At 33.9% G+C, this 22,676-nt stretch overlaps 1 protein-coding gene across 3 annotated transcripts in view; it reads right to left on the reverse strand.

Moving 5' to 3' along the window:
- Nucleotides 1-22,676, reverse strand: part of GRID2 (glutamate ionotropic receptor delta type subunit 2) — a 1,644,075-nt gene that overhangs the window by 1,294,125 nt on the left and 327,274 nt on the right. For all 3 annotated transcript variants that reach the window (XM_027544060.1, XM_027544061.1, XM_027544059.1), the window contains exon 2: nucleotides 14,257-14,412. In XM_027544060.1, the coding sequence (XP_027399861.1) occupies nucleotides 14,257-14,412 (156 nt within the window). The remainder of the gene's footprint in view (nucleotides 1-14,256; nucleotides 14,413-22,676) is intronic.

The raw sequence follows: 22,676 nt of genomic DNA on the forward strand, positions 1-22,676 counted from the left end.
CAAAGGTCGTCTAGTCAAGGCTAATGTTTTTCCAGTGGTCATGTATGAATGTGAGAGTTGAACTATGAAGAAAGCTGAGCACCGAAGAATTGATGCTTTTGAACTGTGGCGTTGGGGAAGACTCTTGAGAGTCCCTTAGACTGCAAGGAAATCCAACCAGTCCATCCTAAAGGAGATCAGTCCTGAGTGTTCATTGGAAGGAATGATGCAAAAGCTGAAACTCCAGTACTTTGGCCACCTCATGAGAATACTTGTCTCATTGGAAAAGACCCTGTTGCTGGGAGGGATTGGGGGCAGGAGGAGAAGGGGATGACAGAAGATGAGATGGCTGGATGGCATCACCGACTCGATGGACATGAGTTTGGGTGAACTCCGGGAGTTGGTGATGGACAGGGACACCTGGTGTGCTGTGATTCATGGGGTCTCAAAGAGTCGGACACAACTGAGCGACTGAACTGAACTGAACTGATGTTAATATTATTTATGTCTGTTACCTGCTAATCATAAGATGTTTGAGGCTAGAAACTATATTGATGTCCCTGGATATCTCTTTCTGCAAATATTATAGTATTTTGCAAATTATAAACTCTTAATATTTACTCAGGTGGATTAATAAGTTAACCAATAATTAACACACAGTGAATGTTGATTTTCACAGATGGCAGAGCATTTTTTATTCAAATAAAGACCCCTCATTGTTTACTTGGATAATCTGACCTATAAATGCTTTTAATTTAAAACGTTGACTACATAACTTGAAGAAAAAAGAAAAAAAGGAATTATCACAGACTATGTATATAAAAGAACCCCAAAGCAGGATATTATTATTCTTTATCTACCTCTGTCCAACTAGGTTAGGAAACAATCCATATTTTCACGGACGAGCACAGTGCCATGACACTCTGAGTTATAGCATACAATGCCAAATGGGTAGTAATAATCCTTTAAAAACATTAAAGCATATGTACAATATTTTTGTATTATAAAACTTAGGGGCTTATCTCTTTAACATGAAAAGCAATTACTCTTCCATAGATATGGAATAATTATTGTAAAAATATCATTTGCTCTTAAAACACAGTGGAGGCACTGTGCCTTTGAAGCATCATCTTTGAACTCAAATCACTTTCAGTATTTTTGCTGCATTACAAAAAAAAAAAACACACAAAGGCTTTGCTATATGAAGGCTGATGTCATTATTAATGTCTTTATTCATGCCTAATTTTACTTGCTGAATCATGATTTTTTCCATGCTGAGTTCACTATTCTACCACTGGTTATGGAAAGGCATGATCTTGAAGCTTGGAACAAGATAAAGACATTGACAGAAAAGTTACTTTTCTGTCCTTGGGGCCTGATGTTTCCATTCTCAGTCCAGGCTCACCACACATGACATTTTTCACAATCACAAAGATGTATTTTTGAAATGGCTGCTTTTTTTGATTAGATCTTTTCTTTCAGAGCAGAAGACATGGCTTCTTTCAGAGCAGAGACAGTTTTCCTCTTTATTTTTTCTTTACTTTGTCCCTTCACTCACCATCCCTAGGCTGTAAATCATCTCATTTTCTACTGAACTTTGTATTTTGTTCCTCAAGAAACCACTGCCTAGCAATTACGTTATCTGTACACATACATTTATTCTATCTTAGTGGTTTAAATCCTTAAAAATGCAGAGGGCCCCTAAGTTACATAACATTTTTTCACTAATTCTGCTTTACTATATTTTACTTGGGTGCTGAATAATGTTGGATGAAGGAAGAAATAAAGTTACAGTGTTGGTCATGCTTTTATGGACCTTTCCTATGTTTCCTCTTTCTTTGCTGCCTGCTGCTTGGCCATTTGTTGTTCATTAGTATCTATTAAACTGTGGATCTAGGAAATAAAAGAGATAAAATGCAAAACAGTTCCTTTGTAACTTGTTATTTTCTCCTTATGACTCTTTATAAGTTACTAGGTAACAAAATGTCTTGGCTGTACAATTTGTCCAACAATAAAATGTGTGGTTTTTATTTCTGCAGCAAGATAGTAAGGAGTCTAGTTTGTAGAGTAAAGCACTCCTACAAAGAAATGGAATAAAAGAAAGAAAAAGGACATTCTCCCCATAGGAAATGGAGTAAAACATTGAAAAACTTATGAACATCGATTCATCAACTTCCTTAAACTAGAGGATTTTCAAAGAGATATGTAAAATATACAAATGGAACATTAGTTTTCATCAAATTCATTCCATTTGTAATATTAAGTAAAATAATTATGTGTTCTTCCAGACAAGACAGTCAACTGTGCTGTGGGGTGGCCATTTGGAGATCAGTCCTGTTTCTGGTCAGACCTTATGCCCTTCTATAGGGATGCTGCCTCACAGCATCTCTAACATCAAGTCAGCCTTTGATGTACCTCTAACATACCAATGAATCTGAAGATTTCATCTTGTAAGAGACAGAAGACAAAGATTTGTGTGAGGTGTTCTTTCTAAGTTTTGCAATATGATATGCATGCATTAGTGTAAATACACTCCAACAGATAACACTTACTGATTAGATTAGACAAGTCATCAACTCACTAAGAGTAAGTAAGATGAGCTTTTCTATGTAGGCAGCTGAATATAGTAGTTAATACTGATATCAGCTAAAATCCCAATAGGAAACAATGGCAAGCTCAAAACAGGATAATTTGAGAATGATTTCTTTTTCAAAGATACGAATTACACAGATTTGAATGGGATATGACAGAAAAACGAGGGGTAGTACAAGAATTTAGAGGTAGTCGCAGTGAGGTGGCAACCAGGCCCAAAGGATAGAGAAGAGAGGAATTTGTGGAGTTCTAAAGAGTAGTGAAGAGCAGGCTGCCTTTAGAAAAGCATAACTTTTGTGTGAGAGAAACCCCCAGCTCAAACAGATGTCACAGAGGAGACAGATAATAAACACCTTGAACCCACTCTCCTCCTGCAACTGATATATGTCTGGGACTCCTAGTTAGCATTCTGAAATACCAGAGTATTCCAGGAACTATATTAAAGGTTTCAGTTGTGACTAGTTAGCTAACCTAGCTCTATGTCATTTTCTTCATCTATAAAAAGCTTGTAAGAATAACTTATACTGTCTTTTAGTTTATAAGGCAGTGTACAAATTAGATGGGGTCGGGGAAGCACTTTTAACAGCTCATGGGATGTAATAAGATATAAATAAATGACAATTCTCATTTTTGGGCTTTCAAAGGAGGCTCTTTTGTCAAGAGTATACAGCAGATATAAAAGTCACAAAATGATGTTTCTTCCCTAGTTTTAGATGTTAATATATCTCTCTGTGTTACTCTGTATTAAAAGACCAAGAAAATGGGGTAAAATTCTTTTTCCCATTTAATATTTTTTTAGTTTAAAAATTTTTTTCCATTTAATTTCATTTTTTTTCCCTAGGAAGAACACTTGTATTAATAGCCCAAATGTTCCCATATCTATATTCAAAATCAGTTATAAACAGGTGAACCTCAAATCCAAAAGGGATTCATGATTAACATTGCCTTCCATGCCACAGATGTCAGTGAGAATGTGAAGAACCATCAGAATTTCTTTTAGAACACAATACTCATTCCCAAACGGGAAAACTGAAGCAGATTTGGGTAACAAATTCATAAATAATATTGCTACCCAGTAAATAATGACCTCACTGATGGCTCAGACAGTAAAGTGAATGCGGGAGACCTGGGTTCAATCCCTGGGTCAGGAAGATTCCCTGAAGAAGAAAATGGCAACCCACTCCAGTACTTTGGCCTGGAAAATTCCATGGATGGATGAGCCTGGTAGGTTACAGTCCATGGGGTCGCAAAGAGTCGGACATGACTGAGCAACTTCACTGGTTGGTTTGATGGAAACAAACATTTGCAAAACAATAGAATAAAAGCTTGAGTATTCAAAAGGTAATCTAATTCCCTCAAACACATGAAGCAAACCCTACCTCCAAATGGTTTTGTCATTGCTACTGCCTGCAATGCTATTTCCTCTTATCTTTGCATGGCTTACTATTTTGCAACTTCAAATCTTAGCAAAAATGTCCCTTTTTGCATTTTCCACAATCACTACATAAAAAAATGAACTCCTGGCTTTAAGTTGCACACACACACACACACACACACACACACACACACAACCCACCTACTATTTTTATCATAGTATCAATTATTTTGCTGTCAGCCTTCTCCTTAAAAAAATGTGTTTGCTTCTTTAGCTATTTTTGTATATCTTTCTTTAAAATATAAAGTCCTTGGTTGCTTGAGGTAAATTTATCTCATTCATCTGTATAAATTTCTAATACAGTGTAGAGTAGTTCATTAAAAGTATCTTAAAAATAAGTAAACAATTATTTTCTTTTTGAAAGAATCATGAATTATTCTTGGTGATTCATAGTTTTCTTCCAGTTGGTCTCCTCTTCTCATATTTAAGGTTTAAGTAATTTCCGAGGAAAGGAAGTGTAAACTAATGATTCATCTGTGCTCTCATGGAGCCCTGGCATAAATTTTAGATAATGAATGACGGTGGTTTAACAACAAACCAGCCTTGTTTCACTGTAACAGATATAGTAAATAGGGAGTTAAAATTACCCATGAGAAGCATGAATCAACTTTGGAAGGATGACCAAAAGAAAGAAATGCTTGGTGAACTTCTTTTGAGAAAGGTAGATAGATAAGCATAATAGATATGGTATATATATATCATATATACATGACATATATGCTATATAAGATATATATTTAAAATAAGCATATGAATTTCTATGTATATGTATATATAAATGCATATATATAATACATATATTAATATATATATGATGAGTTAATATAGATATAAAACTTCTTTAAATGGGGACAAAAATGCCTAGAAATTCAAAACAATCAAAGAATGAACTAAAAAATTTCAAACATTACAAGTACTGTTGACAAATTAATATAAAACAATAAGAACAGCATTTGGTAGCCCATAGAATGAGGCTGATGTGTCAGTTTCTTTCTCTGTGACCAATAAGTATGTGCACCGCTTTTTTAATCTCCAAATAACTTTCTATCACCAGAGGTATTTACCTTGTGCTCATTTTCAATAACTTGAATAAGCACACAGGACCACCTCAACATATTCTGTTTGATTTTATATAAGTGTAAATTCAAAAGTAAAATACAAAAACTGTTACTGGTTATTCTATTCAAGAACATTTTCTATGAAAAGATCACATCTGACTTTATTTGTAGAACAGCCCCCCGCCCCAAATAAACATTTTGAGAAAACATATGCTTTTTACTTTGAAACATTCCTCATATATAATAGATATTGAGCTTAGCCATTCTTGGTGGTGGTTTAGTTGCTCACTCGTGTCTGAATCTTGCAACCCCATGGACTGCAGCACGCCAGGCTCCTCTGTCTGTGGGGTTCTCCAGGCAAGAATACTGGAGTAGGTTGCCATTTCCTTCTCCAGGGGATCTATCTTCCCTACCCAGGAATTGAACTTGAGTCTCCAGCATTGCAGGCAGATTCTTTACCAACCAAACTACAAGGGAAGCCTATAGTGTATCAGAGACCAAAAGGCAAATATGTCTTGAAATGAGGCATGGAGTTCTGCGAAAATAACATGATACTATGTGTTATTGAGGAAAATACTGGAAATTCAAAGAAACCTATGATCAAGGTTTTAAAGTTGATATCCACCCATAATGAAATAAAAGTAAAAAAAACATAGAAAGATAACCTTTTAAACAATCATGTTAGAAATAAATTCAAAATATCAGATACGATGCATCTATTAAAGTCTCAAGTTTTCCTTGAATTTATTTCTATATTTGACCTTCACATATGTCATTCTTCCACATTATGCCTCTCTACAACTGAATTCCATGTAGTTATGACTCAGTGCCTTATTTACTTCACTGATTGTATTAAGCCTACACAAATTATCAGAAAGCTTTAGTTTGCTCCCTACAAGCTTTCTCTACTTCCCAGAAATGGTAACAACGTATTTTAAATCCTCCAAACCTTAATAAATTATACTACAAATATAATTCTTTTTCTGGGCTGATAAGCAAAACTATCCCAGGAAAACAGAAGAAAAAAAAAAAAAGCATTTAATTTATATAACATTTTTACAATCCAGAATTCAGGATCTTGATAAGAAAAAAATATCTTGGGAAAAAAAAAGACACTGACTAGGCAGTTATTAAATTTAGTATTCTCCATGGTATGCATGGGAACTACCAATGCATGTGGCAAAGGATGTATGGGAATGCTAGGTCAGAGAAAGATAGGAATTTGCTGATTTACACATGCAATGGTGCCAAGTCACCATGTACTCCACTATTAAAATGCATTTAGATTAGTAGAGGAACCCACAAACCGTAATTGTTATCCCATGTAATTATTATGCAACAATGATCATAGCAGTCTTCCTACAGAGTATGTGTTCATTCCCACTTTATGAATAAACTGAGGCTTGGAAACAATAGGTGTGTTTATGGTCCCACAGATATTAAGAGGTGAAGCAGCATTCATACAAAGGTAGATTTATCTAATTACATCGCCCATGCTTCCCAGGTGGCACTAGTGGTAAAGACCCTGCCTGCCAAAGCAGGAGACAAAGAGACTCGGGTTCAATCCCTAGGTCAGGATAATCCTCTGGGAAGGGCATAGAAACCAACTCCAGTATCCTTATCTGGAAAATCCACCATGGACAGAGGAGCCTGGCGGGCTACAGTCCACAGGATCACAAAGAGTGGGACATGGCTTAAGCAACTTAGCACATACACACAAAACGACTTACTATGTGCACAAAGCGACTTACTACGCACAAGAACACACGGCCCTCGCACTTAACTGCAATGTTTTCTTTTTCCTCAAGCATCAAGTTTAAAACACATACTGAACCAAATATAAATATTGTGAGTGAATACAGTGAAGAATCAAAGATTAAAAAGGAGATGAGTGAGGAATTTTTAAAAGCACTGTAATAGGAGGGTAAAAGCAAGAAGTGCAGATATAGGTCAATATCTAACACAGTGATAATAATAGTTAAGCTAACTACGCTAAGATTTCAGGGCAGCCAGTGGAGACCACGGTATTGTGCAGAGTAATTCGCTCAAGGCTAAATGCTTAGAGGCACCCCCAAAGTACTTGCTGACTCATTCTTATTTTTCCTAGAATATGCAATTTTCTATTGCACATTGGCTTGTGTGTCTTGTTTTTAAAAATAAGTGTTTCAGTGATATTTCTTTTGAAAATTACAAAATAATTCAACAAAATATTGTATGGATACTAAAAGACTATGCATAATGAGATTCCAATAATTCTAAAAATACTTTGCAAGTACATGCAAAGATAAGCTGTTAAATGTTAAAATAAAAAGTCAGAATATTTTTTATTCTCAAATTAAGCAAGTAGACTGGATCATCTAAAAGTTGGATATTAATAATACTTGTAATAGTTTTAAAATTCTGAATATAGTTAAGTCACCTCTGGTTTGTCAACATGAACTTAAACAATTTTTATGACTACAAAATGGACTCTCATTACAACCGCAGAGTGCACGTAAATGTGGTTTTTAATCTAATAAACCATATATTCAGTCACTTTATGACATAATAGGTAATTCTTTTACCAAATAACTATCATAAAAGACCGATTAGAAACTGAATTATGCTGTTTAATCATGCACTCTATCCATAAAGGTAGAAAAAGAACAGAAGAAAGTGGTGTGCTATTATTACAAGAAAATGTTTGGTTGGTAGAAAGAACACTTAAGCAACAACAAAAAAAACTGCATTAAACACAGTTTTCATAGAAAGCTGCTACAGATTCTTCTAAATAAAACAAGATCCAGAGTAGCACATGTGGCTGAAATATATATTTTATGAGGTAACTTACACAACAATACACAATTGTAGGTAGTCAGGTAAAAGGTCCTGAAGCAGAAAGGCTACATAAAATCATGATATAAGGGTCTATAAACATCTGAATTTCAATCTGTTCATAGTAATAGGGACCTTAATAGGGACCTTACTTTAAAAGTGTCGTATTGACTGATATAAGGGAAAGACTTACCAGTAAAAGAGTAGAACAAAAAAATCACAGAAAAAAATTAAATTAAGCTATGCACTGTATATCTTTATTAACATTATATTAAAAATAATGAATTTCTTTAAAAAAGAAATTCCCTCTTTTCTGAAAAGTAAATGTTTTAAAAATCTAGAACATCGTGTTTCTACTATTAACACAATTAAAACCCCAAGTTACAGGTAGAAGGAACGACATGTAAAAATCCACAGTCCCCCTCAGGTGCATGTTTAGACCTCCTGCAGACAGACATTCCATCTTCTCTTTTGCTATCTCCGTGACAGACGGCCCAGTCTTGGAAGAGTTATAGGCTTTAAGTATTTGAAAAGACTGATTTAACTGAGTACCCTCAAAATTAGAGTCCAAATATATATTATTATAATCCTTCTTGATCGGCAATTCTTTAATGAAAATGGATAATATGAGATATTTGAAAGAATGTATGCCTGTGCTGTCCCTAATAGATACAGATGTCTAAAATTTTAATACTACATTAATGATAAGTACTAAAGATCACACACTAGGCAGATTCTGATTGCAGACCTTGTCTGCCAGTTCTTAGAACGTGGCAGTAGGAAGGAAAACTGATGCAGAACTTGGCATAGAATTTCTGGAGAACTGACCAACCTAAACACTCCAGACTCATGAAGAGAGGCAGGTTGTCCAGACAGACACCAAATGGACCTCGAGAATCTCTCCTTCCTTGTGAGTGCCCAGAGGTGGCCAGTCAGCTGTATCACTATCCCTTCAACTGCTCTGCACATGGAGTTAGGCATCAGTTGTCTACAGAGTATTGGGCCTAGAGACAAAATACAACATTCGCCTTGATGTGGAAAGAGAAGAAGGAATGAAAAAAATGGGGGAAGAAATGAACAAATGAATGAATGAGAAGAAGTATAATCGCATGATGTTCAGATTTTGTTTCTTGGTTTCTGGAGTCACTAATTCTCAAGTTCAGTGGTCAGGAGATTCAAAAAATTAGCTGAAGTTGGAGTTATATAATTTGGTCCAGGAAACACAGGCTGATGAGTTACATACATTGCAATCTTATGCTAAGGAAAATTGAAGAATCCAATCTAAGAATTTTGGAATTAACAGATGCTTTTAATCACAGTAAAAATATCCTATTAAAGCAGAGAGGAATATAAATTATGAGACTAAGCCCTGGAATAAAGCATCAAATACCACAGCCACATAAATCATTCTTTTACATTTACATCTTCTTTGAACCAGACTATTCAGATTTAGCCTATGGCACCAGAAATATTCACAGTGAATTGTCATGTGTCTTAGGAAAGGTTTTTCCTGCTTAGATTTCCTTACACTGTTTTTGGCTCTGCTACTCTTCTGTCATCCCTTTTACACACGTGATATAGATACATGGATATTTATATATAATCAAAAAGACACAGGACTTATTTCATAAACCATAAATAAGAGTAGTCTCACTGTTTTACACTTACACTAATTTAATTCTGGAAGATATGCGAGGCAATCCAACTGAAACTGTCACTGTGTGAAAGTGAGAGGTCTATTTTTACAAGATTCTTTGAGAGCAATCGATATTCAGGCCTGGTGTGTCAAGAAGTGAGTTAAAGATGGACCAGGCTGTAACTGGAAGATGAGCAATCCTAATTGTGAGTGCTTTTTGTATCAAAATCAACTTTTATAACTAAATTGTTTATAATGATTTTTAACACATCAGAGAAGAGAATAATTTTGATAGTCCTTTGTTTTCAAATAGAATCATTTGTGACTCTATAGTATAAATCTTCCCTTACACTCTTCTCACTATGCATTTCATTTTTATATATTTTTTCTAATAATTATGTCAAAATGTTTTAACTGAATCTTGCCATTCAATATTAGTGCATAGTTCTTAACATTCTTCCTGATACATCTGATATAGGCAAGAATTATACATGCATTCATATGTCTGCATTCACCTTTCAATGTGAACATTTTTACACATTCTCCTTACATTTCCTGACCTTGTTTTCTTATAAATCCCCACCTTTCATGGCCCATAGTGGTGTTGGTTTCAGCTAAGAGCTAACAATATAAACAACTGCTATTGCTTTCAGTAGAGACAGAGGTGCCTTTCACAACAGTCATTTGTGTATCTATGTTATATTCAGGACATAGGTCCAACAGAGGAAACAATCTTTAAAAGAAAAGTAAGGAAAGAAATCTCACAACTGCTTTGGTCCAGGTCACCTGAACCTGCAAAAGGCCCTTTCTGGATTCTGATGAAATTAATGAGTGCTCCAGGTTGCTGTGAATAGCTGGATGAGGTAGCAGAACAAACGACAGCTATCATATATTCCTTTAATCAATTCTGAAGTCAGTCACGGAAAAAGAAAGAAAAAAAAATAGGAGGCAATTTCAGCAATGTGAAGCCATCTCTGAAGTGAGAACTGAATAATTATAATTTCTTTAATTCTTTATGTATCTAAATCTGGAAATTTGTTCTAAAGACTTGTGGAGAATCTTATCTACAGAGATGAAATTGACCTTAAAATACATCACTTATGTTCTGATTTCTTCATTATTATTTAGATGAGGAGAAGTAAGGATGAATGAACTGAGTGGATTATACAATGCAACCGCTGCTGTCAATCAAATTGGTATTTTTCTGCTAATCCATGCCATCTAAAACCTATGAACATAACCTGCGCATATCAAAACATATAAATCTGCTACCATTTTCATTCCCTACAGTGTTTACTGAAGTCCTAGAATATATCAGAATATATTATGAATTTTCCTCATAAGTAAATATTATATTATATATATATATATATCCTTGCAGATATAGTAAGGAAAATATCAGGTCAGTGGTCTACAGGCCTTGGCTTAGTTCATTCGTTCTTTGCTACACACTTCTAGTTTGTAGAAGAATTACTCAACCACAGTGGTCTCAATTATTTAATTTAACATTCAATAGGATTTATATAATTTTGTACCATAATAATTCTATAGGTTTTCAATTTTATTTTTGGTATATCTTAAGGAAAATGTCCACACACAAAAAGAAAGTAAAGAAAAGAATTCCTAAGTTAAGGTATGAAAAAGTCTTTACCATTAGTTGACATCACAGCTCAACAGATGAAAGGTAACCAATGGCTTATCAAAACATATTCAGAAGAAAGCAAAAATAATTACCTAAAAATAGGTGGTTTATTTACAAATTACTTTTATTAAAACAAGTATTTTTTTCCTACTGTTCATTTATCTGAAACTGCTGAGATTAATGTTATAGGATAGTGAAAATGATGATCAAATAGTCATTGCTCATCAGAGAATAAAAAATATTGATCCTGTGTTGTAAACAAGATATTTTCTTCAAGAAAATCACCTTAAAATAATTATTATTATGCTCAAACTTACAGTAACCAAAACTACAAAGGAGCACTTTATATTACCAATATTCTTTATTAAAGTTTATGGAGTAGGCTGTTTATATTTAAATCTCTCTCTCTTATTAAGTGTTGAAAATAGATGGGATAAACAAAATATTAAATTAAAAAAAATCATGCAAATGTTGGAGAAAGTTCTAACAATAAAATAAACTGAGGATTTCATATTAGATTCCATTTATCTGTTGACAGATCCCTATTATAATTCATTTTTATGACCAAAATATCCATATACTTTGATGATGTTATTTGTTCAAGGGTCAGACTTTCAAATAAACAAATGAAAAAACAAACATATTAAAAATACAAAGAGAGGGTAAAAGAATTCAAAATCATTAATTTTTAGATGTTCATCAGAAAGACTAATGTATAAACTACTTACTGATAATAATGACAGCACTGAATGCCGTGTCCATCTTTAGAATGTGAAAAACAAATAAACTGATTTAAGACCCTCTATATTATAGATTTTAATGGTATTGCAGCAAAGATACGATAATAGAAAGGTGACCATCTTTGATAGTTCAGTTGAAGGTTTCTCCTAAAAGACTTCCTCAAAATATTTAAGAAATACTCCTAAATACTTTTTGTTCTCTCTCAATTGAATATTTCTATTATTGTTTCAAAGTTATCAAATATAATAAGAGCTCTAGAAAGAAACTATTTTTACTTCTAAAATTAAGCAAGATCTTTCTTGATATTGAATGGGGAAAAATTAGCTCCAGAGTTTCCTACAACTTATTTCAGGTTCATTACCCAGAGCAGACCATCAAAATAACTGGTCCAGAACATCCTGTTAGTATTAAAACCCATCAGGCAAACTGTCAAGTTCTTTATTCTTTCTTGACAAATATCTAGCATTCTCTATCGTGAAAACTTAAAACTTACTTCCTCTCTCAATTTGCTTTCAGTGCCACAAATTCTTTTATATCACAATAGTTCTTTTGAGAGATATTTTTGTTTCCAGAATTTAGTGGACAGTAGAAATGGTTACTCAAAGCAATATGTAAATGGATTAACTGTGGTATTTTAAAAACTGCCCTTGTGTTTCAAATTGTAGTCTCTAAAAAAAGGTGTGAAGGCCATATTTATTTAGCTGCTGCAATTTCATTTTACCCAATGTATATTTCTCACTGCTTTATCCACATTTTTTCAGTCAAAGTGGATTTTTTAAAAGGCATGGATATTTTAGCACATCTGCAGTTCATGAGAAGACAGTCACAAAAATAAGTCGGTCCTCATTTTTTCCTGTTCTTACTCTGGTTACTGAAACTAACAGTTGGGAAAGAAATATCTACCTATTTTAAAGAATAACATTCTTAGTGTAACTATTCCTTTATGTTACAGGTATTTTTCACAATTTCTAGTTTATTATTTTTTCAGACTGCTTTATGAATTCTAACATTAATTTAGACAGTTTTTAGATGTTTCTATAGAAAATTTATCAGCATAGCCATGATTTAAAGTTGCAAATTCCCAGGATAATTCTGAATTAAATGCAAGAAAAAAACAGATGCTTATAGTAATCTGATTTTTTAAATTTATATTTATGTATTAAAGTTACATCATGTTAATATGAAAAATCTATGTTATTACAAAATCAGCCTTTAAAATTTCTGTTCATTTCATTAAAATAATATCTTTTCACTTCATCAAATTAATAAGAAGGAAAATCCATTAGACTATTAATCATTCTATCCATTGCCTTACTGACAGAAATAAGCTTTAAATCAGCTTTAGCCAATGCCACTGATCAAAAACACATTCCAATAAAACTTACTTGTATATCATGTAAATACATTAAATTAAAAACATTTATCTTTTTTATCCCTTCAATACTTTTCTTTAAAAAGTTTTCTACCAAATTTTACTACAGTTATATCTTGTCCATATTTTCTTCTGCCAATTTCTCTAAGTTTTTAATGAAAGAAATGCTTCATTTAACTAAATTAATTTCATAGTAGTATCTTTACTAAATATATAATCACAATAAAATATAAAACTGATTAACAACAAATAACTTCATGAATAATCACTACTTTGCCAATCAAAAGACTAAATATTGCATTACAAAAATAGCATCAAAACTAGAATTTTATTAGTGTAAGATATTTCACTATTAAAATCCTTCACTCATACGAAGGATCATTCTAGCATAATAAAAATAATTTGTATTTGTATGACTTTGTACCTATGAAAAATTTTAATTCACTCAAGTTTACACAGAGAATGGAGAAAAATGCTTTAAAATTTGGCACACTGTAGACAGTGAAAAATGGATAGCATAGGTCAGCGTAGATTCCAGTACAAAATCTTTGATTTATATGTACTGTCTAAAAGTTTTCCTTTCAGCAATACTTCTGTCATGAATACACCTTAAATGTCATCTCCAGTTGTGACATCACTCAAGGCAGCAGTTATCTCAAAGAAAACAAAGTAAAACTTCAGATAGAAAGTCATATTTTTAAGGAATGCTTCAATTACACTAAAGTCATAAAATGTTGCAAAGTTTTTATTGTAAATATTTATGACCATTTTCATATATTTCAATTAAAACAATAACTTTCCACTCACTGCTCTTTCAGAAGTAGAATACAGGATTAAAATCTACCAAATAACACCCTAAAAGAAAGGCAATGCAGCAAAGATGCAAAAACGATGTTCATGTTTAATGGCTTTTAAAAATTTAATTTCATCGCCATTTGAATTGAACCAAAAAAACAAAATAAAATGTAGAGTGCTGATAGACCTTACCTTCCTGAACTGCTTGAAAAGGGTTGTTGCCATCAACAAATGTCACCGAAAATGTGATTTTCTCAGTCTGTAAGATCTCCTCATTCTGGTTGAGGTCACCAACTGCTGTGCGAAATACCTCATCATCCTTTTTGGCAGATTCATCAAAAATTGCTCCTAGAAAGAAGTGAGTCGCCATTAAACAATAACATAAATATTCTCTCATGCCCTCCAGAATTATGCCAAAGAGACTTATGTATCGGAAAACGTATACTTAAAGCATGCACTTTATTTATTACTGAAACACACTGTACTGGAAGCAGTGTGACAGCTAAGCAGGAATGTAGTTACTTCTTCCAAATGGAAATGATGAATAGCACATCAGAGTGTTTTGCTGGGAGAGCACTGGGAAGGCATAAGAAGTACAAAAAGCCTTTGCAAAACAAAGTGGTTAAATGCACTGAATGCCTCATGTACTAAGATCTATAGGAATTCATAGCTTGAAGATTTTTTTCTGAATAACAGGAGAAAAATAAGAAAATGTTCTGAGAGTCCCTTCATGAAGTCAATAGGAATCAAATTTTGATCATGATTTTCATTTATTATTTTTCTTTTTACTTCTTCTCTTCCTTCTTTCTTGAACAAGACTTTCCATATCTTTTCAAATCCTGACTCTCACATTAGTTAGTCTGACCTTGAGCAAGTGATTCAAACTCTAAACACATTCATCATCTATAAAACCTAATAATAAAAATAATATCCATCTGTAAGGTTTATTAACTATATTAAATGATGCTATGCCTGTAAAATGTAAGTAAACTATGGTAACTAAATATGTCTTAATAAACGCTGGTATCTTTTTCTAAATACTGTAATATAACCCAAACAGAGCTTAACATTTTCTATTAATTTTTTCACACTACAGTATCTAATATAATTCTTAAAATAATTCAGTTCAGTTAAGTTGCTCAGTCATGTCCAACTCTTTGCAACCCCCTGGACTGCAGCACACCAGGCTTCCCTGTCCATCACCAACTCCTGGAGCTTGCTCAAACTCATTTCCATTGAGTCCGTAATGCCATCCAACCATCTAATCCTCTGTCGTCACCTTTTCAAATAGTACTATATACAAATACTGTTTTTTAAAAATTAGGATTCCATGCAAGAAATATGACTAAGTTCACACAACAATGGCCAGAGCCTTTTCCTCCTTGACTCCAACATTCTTGCTCTGTGTCACTATGGGATACTGCCTTCTAGGGTTATACCCAAAAGGATTGAAAGTATTTAATGGGGATTCTGACTTTATAGCATATTTGGAGATTCTTTGCCATATGATCATGCATATTGACTCCTCCAGTTCTAAGCAGGCACACATTTTTTATTAATTTACTTTTTAATCCCAAATAATTGGGTTAATGTACTTTTTGCATTTTTCAATAAACCTAGGAAAAGGTCAGTTTTCATTCCATTCCCAAAGAAAGGCAATGCCAAAGAAGCTCAAACTTCTGCACAATTGCACTCATCTCACACGCTAGGAAAGCAATGTTCGAAATTCTCCAACCCAGGCTTCAGGAATATGTGAACTGCGAACTTCTAGATGTTCAAGCTGGTTTTAGAAAAGGCAGAGGAACCAGAGACCAAATTGCCAACATCCAATGGATCATCAAAAAAGCAAGAGAGTTCCAGAAAAACACCTAATTCTGCTTTATTGACTATGCCAAAGCCTTTAACTGTGTGGATCACAATCAACTGTGGAAAATTTTGAAAGAGATGGGAATACCAGACCACCTGATCTGCCTCTCGAGAAACCTGTATACAGGTCAGGAAGCAACAGTTAGAACTGGACATGGAACAATAGACTGGTTCCAAATAGGAAAAGGAGTACGTCAAGGCAGTGTATTGCCACCCTGCTTATTTAACTTTTATGCAGAGTACATCATGAGAAACACAGGGCTGGAAGAAGCACAAGCTGGAATCAAGATTGCTGGGAAAACAGATGACACCACCCTTATGGCAGAAAGTGAAGAAGAACTAAAAAGCCTCTTGATGAAAGTGAAAGAGGAGAGTGAAAAAAGTTGGCTTAAAGCTCAACATTCAGAAAACGAAGATCATGGCATCTGGTCCCATCACTTCATGGGAAACAGATGGGGAAACAGTGGAAACAGTGTCAGACTTTATTTTTTGGGGCTCCAAAATCACTGCAGATGGTGACTGCAGCCATGAAATTAAGAGAGGCATACTCCTTGGAAGGAAAGTTATGACCAACCTAGATAGCATATTCAAAAGCAGAGACATTACTTGCCAACAAAGGTCCGTCTAGTCAAGACTATGGTTTTTCCAGTGGTCATGTATGGATATGAGAGTTGGACTGTGAAGAAGGCTGAGCGCCAAAGAATTGATGCTTTTGAACTGTGGTGTTGGAGAAGACTCTTGAGTCCCTTGGACTGCAAGGAGATCCAACCAGTCCATTCTGAAGGAGATCAGCCCTGGGTGTTCATTGGAAGGAATGATGCTGAAGCTGAAACTCTAATATTTTGGCCACCTCATATGAAGAAGTGACTCACTGGAAAAGACCCTGATGCTGGGAGGGATTGGGGGCAGGAGGAGAAGGGGACGACAGAGGATGAGATGGCTGGATGGCATCGCCGACTCAATGGACATGAGTTTGGGTAATGTCCAGGAGTTGGTGATGGACAGGGAGGCCTGGCGTGCTGCGATTCATGGGGTCACAAAGAGTCAGACACAACTGAGTGACTGAACTGAACTTAATGAATTCCCTCCTGATAAAGAAAGACATACACCTAAAGGACAATAACATGATAAAGGAATAACTATGAACATATGTACATCCAATCTATATATGCATAATATATATTTCTTGACTATAATATGCATTACAGTGTGTGAAAAAAGTGTGTATATAAAAATGACCTTTTTCCATATATATTAATAGAATACAGATACTATACACATATATGAAGAGATAAACACACTATATGCAGACACAGATATGCATATATATTCACATACATGCACACAAAGACACATATACATATCAATAAAAGCAGACACACTTTACATCTTCCAATTTTGTTGATTTAATATTCTGTAGCTGAAGCACTCGAATCTTCTAAGAAAAGACCAATCATGATATTTAACACGCATTATAAGACTCAATACATGATACAGCAAATGTGAAACTATGTTCATTTCTGACAAATCTGGCAGGTTACTTTTGACCTCCCCACCCTAAGTGGCTTCATCATGGTAAAGCAATCATTAATATCTGCTAGAGAAGGCAAAATGTCTAATAGGCTTATTGTGTGCCTGGATTTTTCTTAACCACTGCTCTTCTATATTTGCATGGATTCACTGACAACTTTGACCAGCCAATTTAAACCTTTCCTTTCCATATCCTATACATTTTGAATACCTGCCATGGATAAGAACATAAGAAAAGGGTGAAGAATTTTTAATTGATATAAAATTATTTTGGAATTATATTATTATATACCTAATACTCAGAATATTATTAGTTTTATTGATGTAATCAATTTATATAATACACATTAATTTTAAACTTATCTTGCTGCCTCTGAATTAGAAGTTTACTTCATAGACTAAGTTTTTAATGAAAATATTTAGGCAATAAAATTTAATTTATCCTGATAGCTTTAATCTACATTTATAAAGACTTTTAATTTGTGATAATATTTATGAGAATCTAGATTAAATTAATAATTACATTGAAATATAATATTATCATACTGGGATATAAAGGTTTTTTTAGTAGTTTGTTAGGAAGTGTGATATAAGGGTGCTATATCTAGAGCTGAAATATCCAATTCATTTTAAATCAGATAATCTAAATGCCTATTCACAAAGAAGTGATATGTATTTATACAGAGATGTTTAATTTGTCATGAATACCAAACAGATTTTTTAAAAGAAGAGTTTCTAATCAATCTTGTTTTATAGAAAGTAACATTATTGACTTCTGATGAGTATTGGTAATACATTTTTAATGGAAGCATTTTACTATTGCCTGACAGAACACTTAAAATTGCTTTAAACATTAAACCTGGCTTAATAAATGGCAGAAATCTGCCAAAATGATAGCAAATTAGTCAATTCTGTTCTGAATTAAGATATACTGAAATGAAATGCACAAAAGAAGCAGTTCATCTTTCAGGAAACAGAAAGGAAGTAGACAAAACAAACAGTTTATCTTACTGCTCACAGACAGCATAAGCAAAGAACAGGAAATCTTAGTCAACATTTCAAATCCACTTATTTATTTATTTACTTTTTTCATCAGCTATAAAATCTCATTTTAAGTTTGGCTTTTTATCACAAAGTAAATGCAGCATTTTATATCAAGCACAACTATTCTGAAGACAACCTGGTAATTTCCACATGAAGAATCTCAAGAAAGACAGTCCTTTTTTATGTATGCCATGCACTTCCAATAGTATAGTTATGTCATCTCTATCTTTTGTATTAATAAATGCATATCACCAGTCTAACTGAACATCAAAGGTCATTTTTGAAATTAAAGTTTCCCAAACATTCACAACTATATAGCGTACATGATGATACAGCATCTATTTCTTTCCCAGCTATTTTTATTAGCACGTTTTAACTGTCAGTTTTATTTTAAAACCTGGAGGAGAAAGCCAGATCCAACTTATTGTCATGATGAAATAATTCTTCCACCATTTACATACACACATGCACACATACACACATGCACAGTATGTGATCAACAAATCACAGTCTATTTATATTTTATGCTGGCCAAACTGGAGGGAAGAATAACCAAGCAACAGGCAGAGAAGGAATATCTCCTAAAGATTCCTAATGACTAAACTGTAATTATAATCATTTCCACTATTAGGGACTGATGATCTTCTACTTCCATGAGACAGAAAATATGGTCTTTACTTTTCCTTTCGGAAAGAGAGTGACATGTACTCTACATACAAGTTTTTAAATACAAAATAGATCATCCCTTGTCTTCATATATCTTAGAGAAGAAAATAATTATGGCTTACAGCAGTATTAAAAACATGTTGAGGTCTTAATTTTTTAACTGTTGTAAAGGATCATGTGTATAAGTTAAAAACATAATTTTACACAAATTCACATTCACAAACATGCTTGTTAAATAAAATATTTATAAGAATTTACTAATCTGACCACCTCCATAACTCTCAAAAACACTTTAAGCATTTATACCTTCATATCTCTATTCATGATACTGTCTCAGTCATGGATATATGCCTTTTCTCCTTAGCAAAATGAATTTCCTGGGCCATAGAAACTATTTTTATTGTTAGAGCATTTATAATGGAGCCTGAGTATATTAGATATTCAACAAAAAATAATAGTTTAAACTTTCCTCATATTAGTTAGGCATGATCTTGTAAAACAGGACACCTAAATTCTAATTCAAATAGGATGGATAAACAACAAGGTTCTACTCCACAGCAGAGGGAACTATATTCAATATCTATGATAAACAATAATTGAAAAGAATAAAAAATATTTCCTTGTCTATATGTGTATAAGTGAATCATTTTGCTGTACAAAAGAGATTGACAGAATACTGTAAATCAACTATACTTCAATAAAAAATAAAATTAAAATTCAACTTCAAATATAAGAATAAAAATGTAGTTACAACTAATTCTAAATTAGAACAAAAACAATTGCAAATGTACCTGTATGTGAATTTATTATCACAAGTATTATCATGACTCCAGAAGACCCAAATTATTTAGCAAGTATAAATCACATGCTTTTATTTTTAGTTTCAATATATAAAATCTTCATTTTATACATATAGCTGGCAAGTAGAGGAAATGCTGTTTAGCTGGGAAGGTAGTAGAGCAAAAAATGTTTCTTCATTTATCCCTGAATTTCCTCTAAAAATACTGAGAAAGGTTTTGCTACAGATATTGAAGGGGTTTTCCAGGTGGTGCAATGATAAAGAATCTGTCTGCCAACGCAAAAAGAGATACGGGTTCAGTCCTTGGGTCAAGAAGATCTCCTGGAGTAGGAAATGGCAATCCACTCCAGTATTGTTTTGTTTTGTTTTTTTTCTGGAAAATTCCATGGACATAGGAGCCTGGCAGGATACAGTCCATGGCGTCACAAAGAGTCAGACATGACTTAGCAGACAGACAGACACATACTGAAGTGTCACGAGAAAGAGACCCATACCTGTACAGAGGCTAACCTACTTTCTTCCTTTTCCACACCACAATCCATTACTCATGCCCACTTCTCTGTTTGCTGAGGCAGAAGTCACATTGCAGAAGCAAAACTGCAGGATCAGCTCAAGTAGAAAGGTCCAAGATAGCAACAGTCTACTGCCCCAACCAGTTCTAGCCTGACCACCAGGGCAGCACCTGAGCCAAAGAGACCCCCGATGTCTGAAAGTTGCCTTTGCTTCATTACCATGCTAGAATCTCTGCCCAAAAGGAGGAGCTGGACTTTAGTAGCACAATTAGCATCCTGAGTGAAGGAGCCCAAAGGACTGTGCCTGCTTTGGACATTTCTGGAAACTTACTGCCATTTTCCACAGGTTCTGATGGCATACCCACCTCATAACCCTTAAAAATTTCACACTTGCCTTACCCCGGAAGAAAAGTTCTTAGAGTTGTCCCTTTCCCATTCCTTGATAAAGGAAGAAAGCTTCTGCTCTGCTTTGCCAAACCTGTTCTCATTCAATTGGTGGGAGCAGCACTAGGCAAAGAAAGGACACAGTTGGGGTCAAAAGATACAGCAAGTCGATAACGGAAGGAATTTTTCCCTATATAGAGTTGATAAAAGTATTGGAAGATCTGCATATCTAATTTTATAAAAATAACACAGTCAAAGCTATGGTTTTTCCAGTAGTCATATATGGATGTGAGAATTCGATCATAAAGGAGGCTGAGTGCCGAAGAATTGATGCTTTTGAACTGTGGTCCTGGAGAAGACTCTTGAGAGTCCCTTGGACTGCAAGGAGATCACACCAGTCAATCAATTCTAAAGGAAAGCAACCCTCAATATTCATTGGAAGGATTGATGCTGAAGTTGAAGCTTCATTACTTTGGCCACCTGAAGCAAAGAGCTAATTCATTAGAAAAGACCCTGATGCTGGGAAAGACTGAGGAAAGGAGGAGACGGGGACGATAGAGGATGAGATGGTTGGATGGCATCACTGACTCAATAGACACTAGTTTGAGCAAACTCTGGGAGACAGTGAAGGACAGGGAAGCCTGGCATGCTGCAGTCCACAGAGTCTCAAATAGTCGGACATGACTGAGCGACTGAACAGCAAAACATACCAAATACTTTTTGGTAATTCTAAAAATTGAAAAGAAGAAAGTATCAACACATATCAACACAGAGATAATCATCAAAGTCAAGCCACTGAGTTTCTTCACAAATGATCTGCTGACAGGACAACTGAAACCCATTACATGTTGCATCAGACCATAACAGAATCAAAATGCCTTCATAAGATAACAAAATCAGCAAATGTGGATTTCATAGACTTGTGGCTGAAATAAATTTTAAGAATGATAAAGCTTTCATTTTTTCAGTAAAAAAACTTTCTCATTTTTCAGAAATTGTAGTGAAAAATTTTAAGTAATTTAACCAAAGTTTCACATTCAAAAATTAGAATGAGTGGAATAGGAATATTGATTTTCTAGTTTCAAGTTTGGAGCTATTTCTTCCATATTATGCTGTTTTTCTCATTTCAAGCACTTATTCCATGTATGTACAAATATATATATTACATATATAATCCATTATGCCATTCCTATATACATATATGTGATAATATCTAGAACTACTATATATATTAGTATATACTCAGTAACTAGCTATACCAATGAATATATATATCTCAATATATACACATGTAAATATGTATTTGATAATGAGTACTAACTGGCAATTAGCATCACATATTCACTTACTCTATGCTGTCAAGTATTTAAAATGGAAGAATCATAGTAAAAACCTGAACATACAATGGCACACATTATGATCCACTATGTCATTCATAAATACGTATGTGTGACAATGACTAGATCTATTATATACATATTATATATATGCTCAATAAGTAGTAGTATCAGTGAATATATATATATGTATATACATACACATGTATATATACACACACATTCATATGTATTTGATAATGATTATTAGTCTGGAAATTAGCACAATGTATCTGTTTACACCATGAAGCATTTAAAACTGAAGAATTATAGTAAAAACCTGAACATCAGACTTTTCACATGAAACGTATTCCCCTTTGCCTTAGATGCTTTAGCAAATTCGCTTTGGAGATTAAATTTTTTTTAAAAGGCACAACTCTGTGCTTTGAGACAATTCACGGGTCACAGTAGGATTTACAGTTCTTGAAAGCTATT

This window comes from Bos indicus x Bos taurus, chromosome 6, assembly GCF_003369695.1.
Source record: "Bos indicus x Bos taurus breed Angus x Brahman F1 hybrid chromosome 6, Bos_hybrid_MaternalHap_v2.0, whole genome shotgun sequence".
Lineage (NCBI taxonomy): Eukaryota > Metazoa > Chordata > Mammalia > Artiodactyla > Bovidae > Bos > Bos indicus x Bos taurus.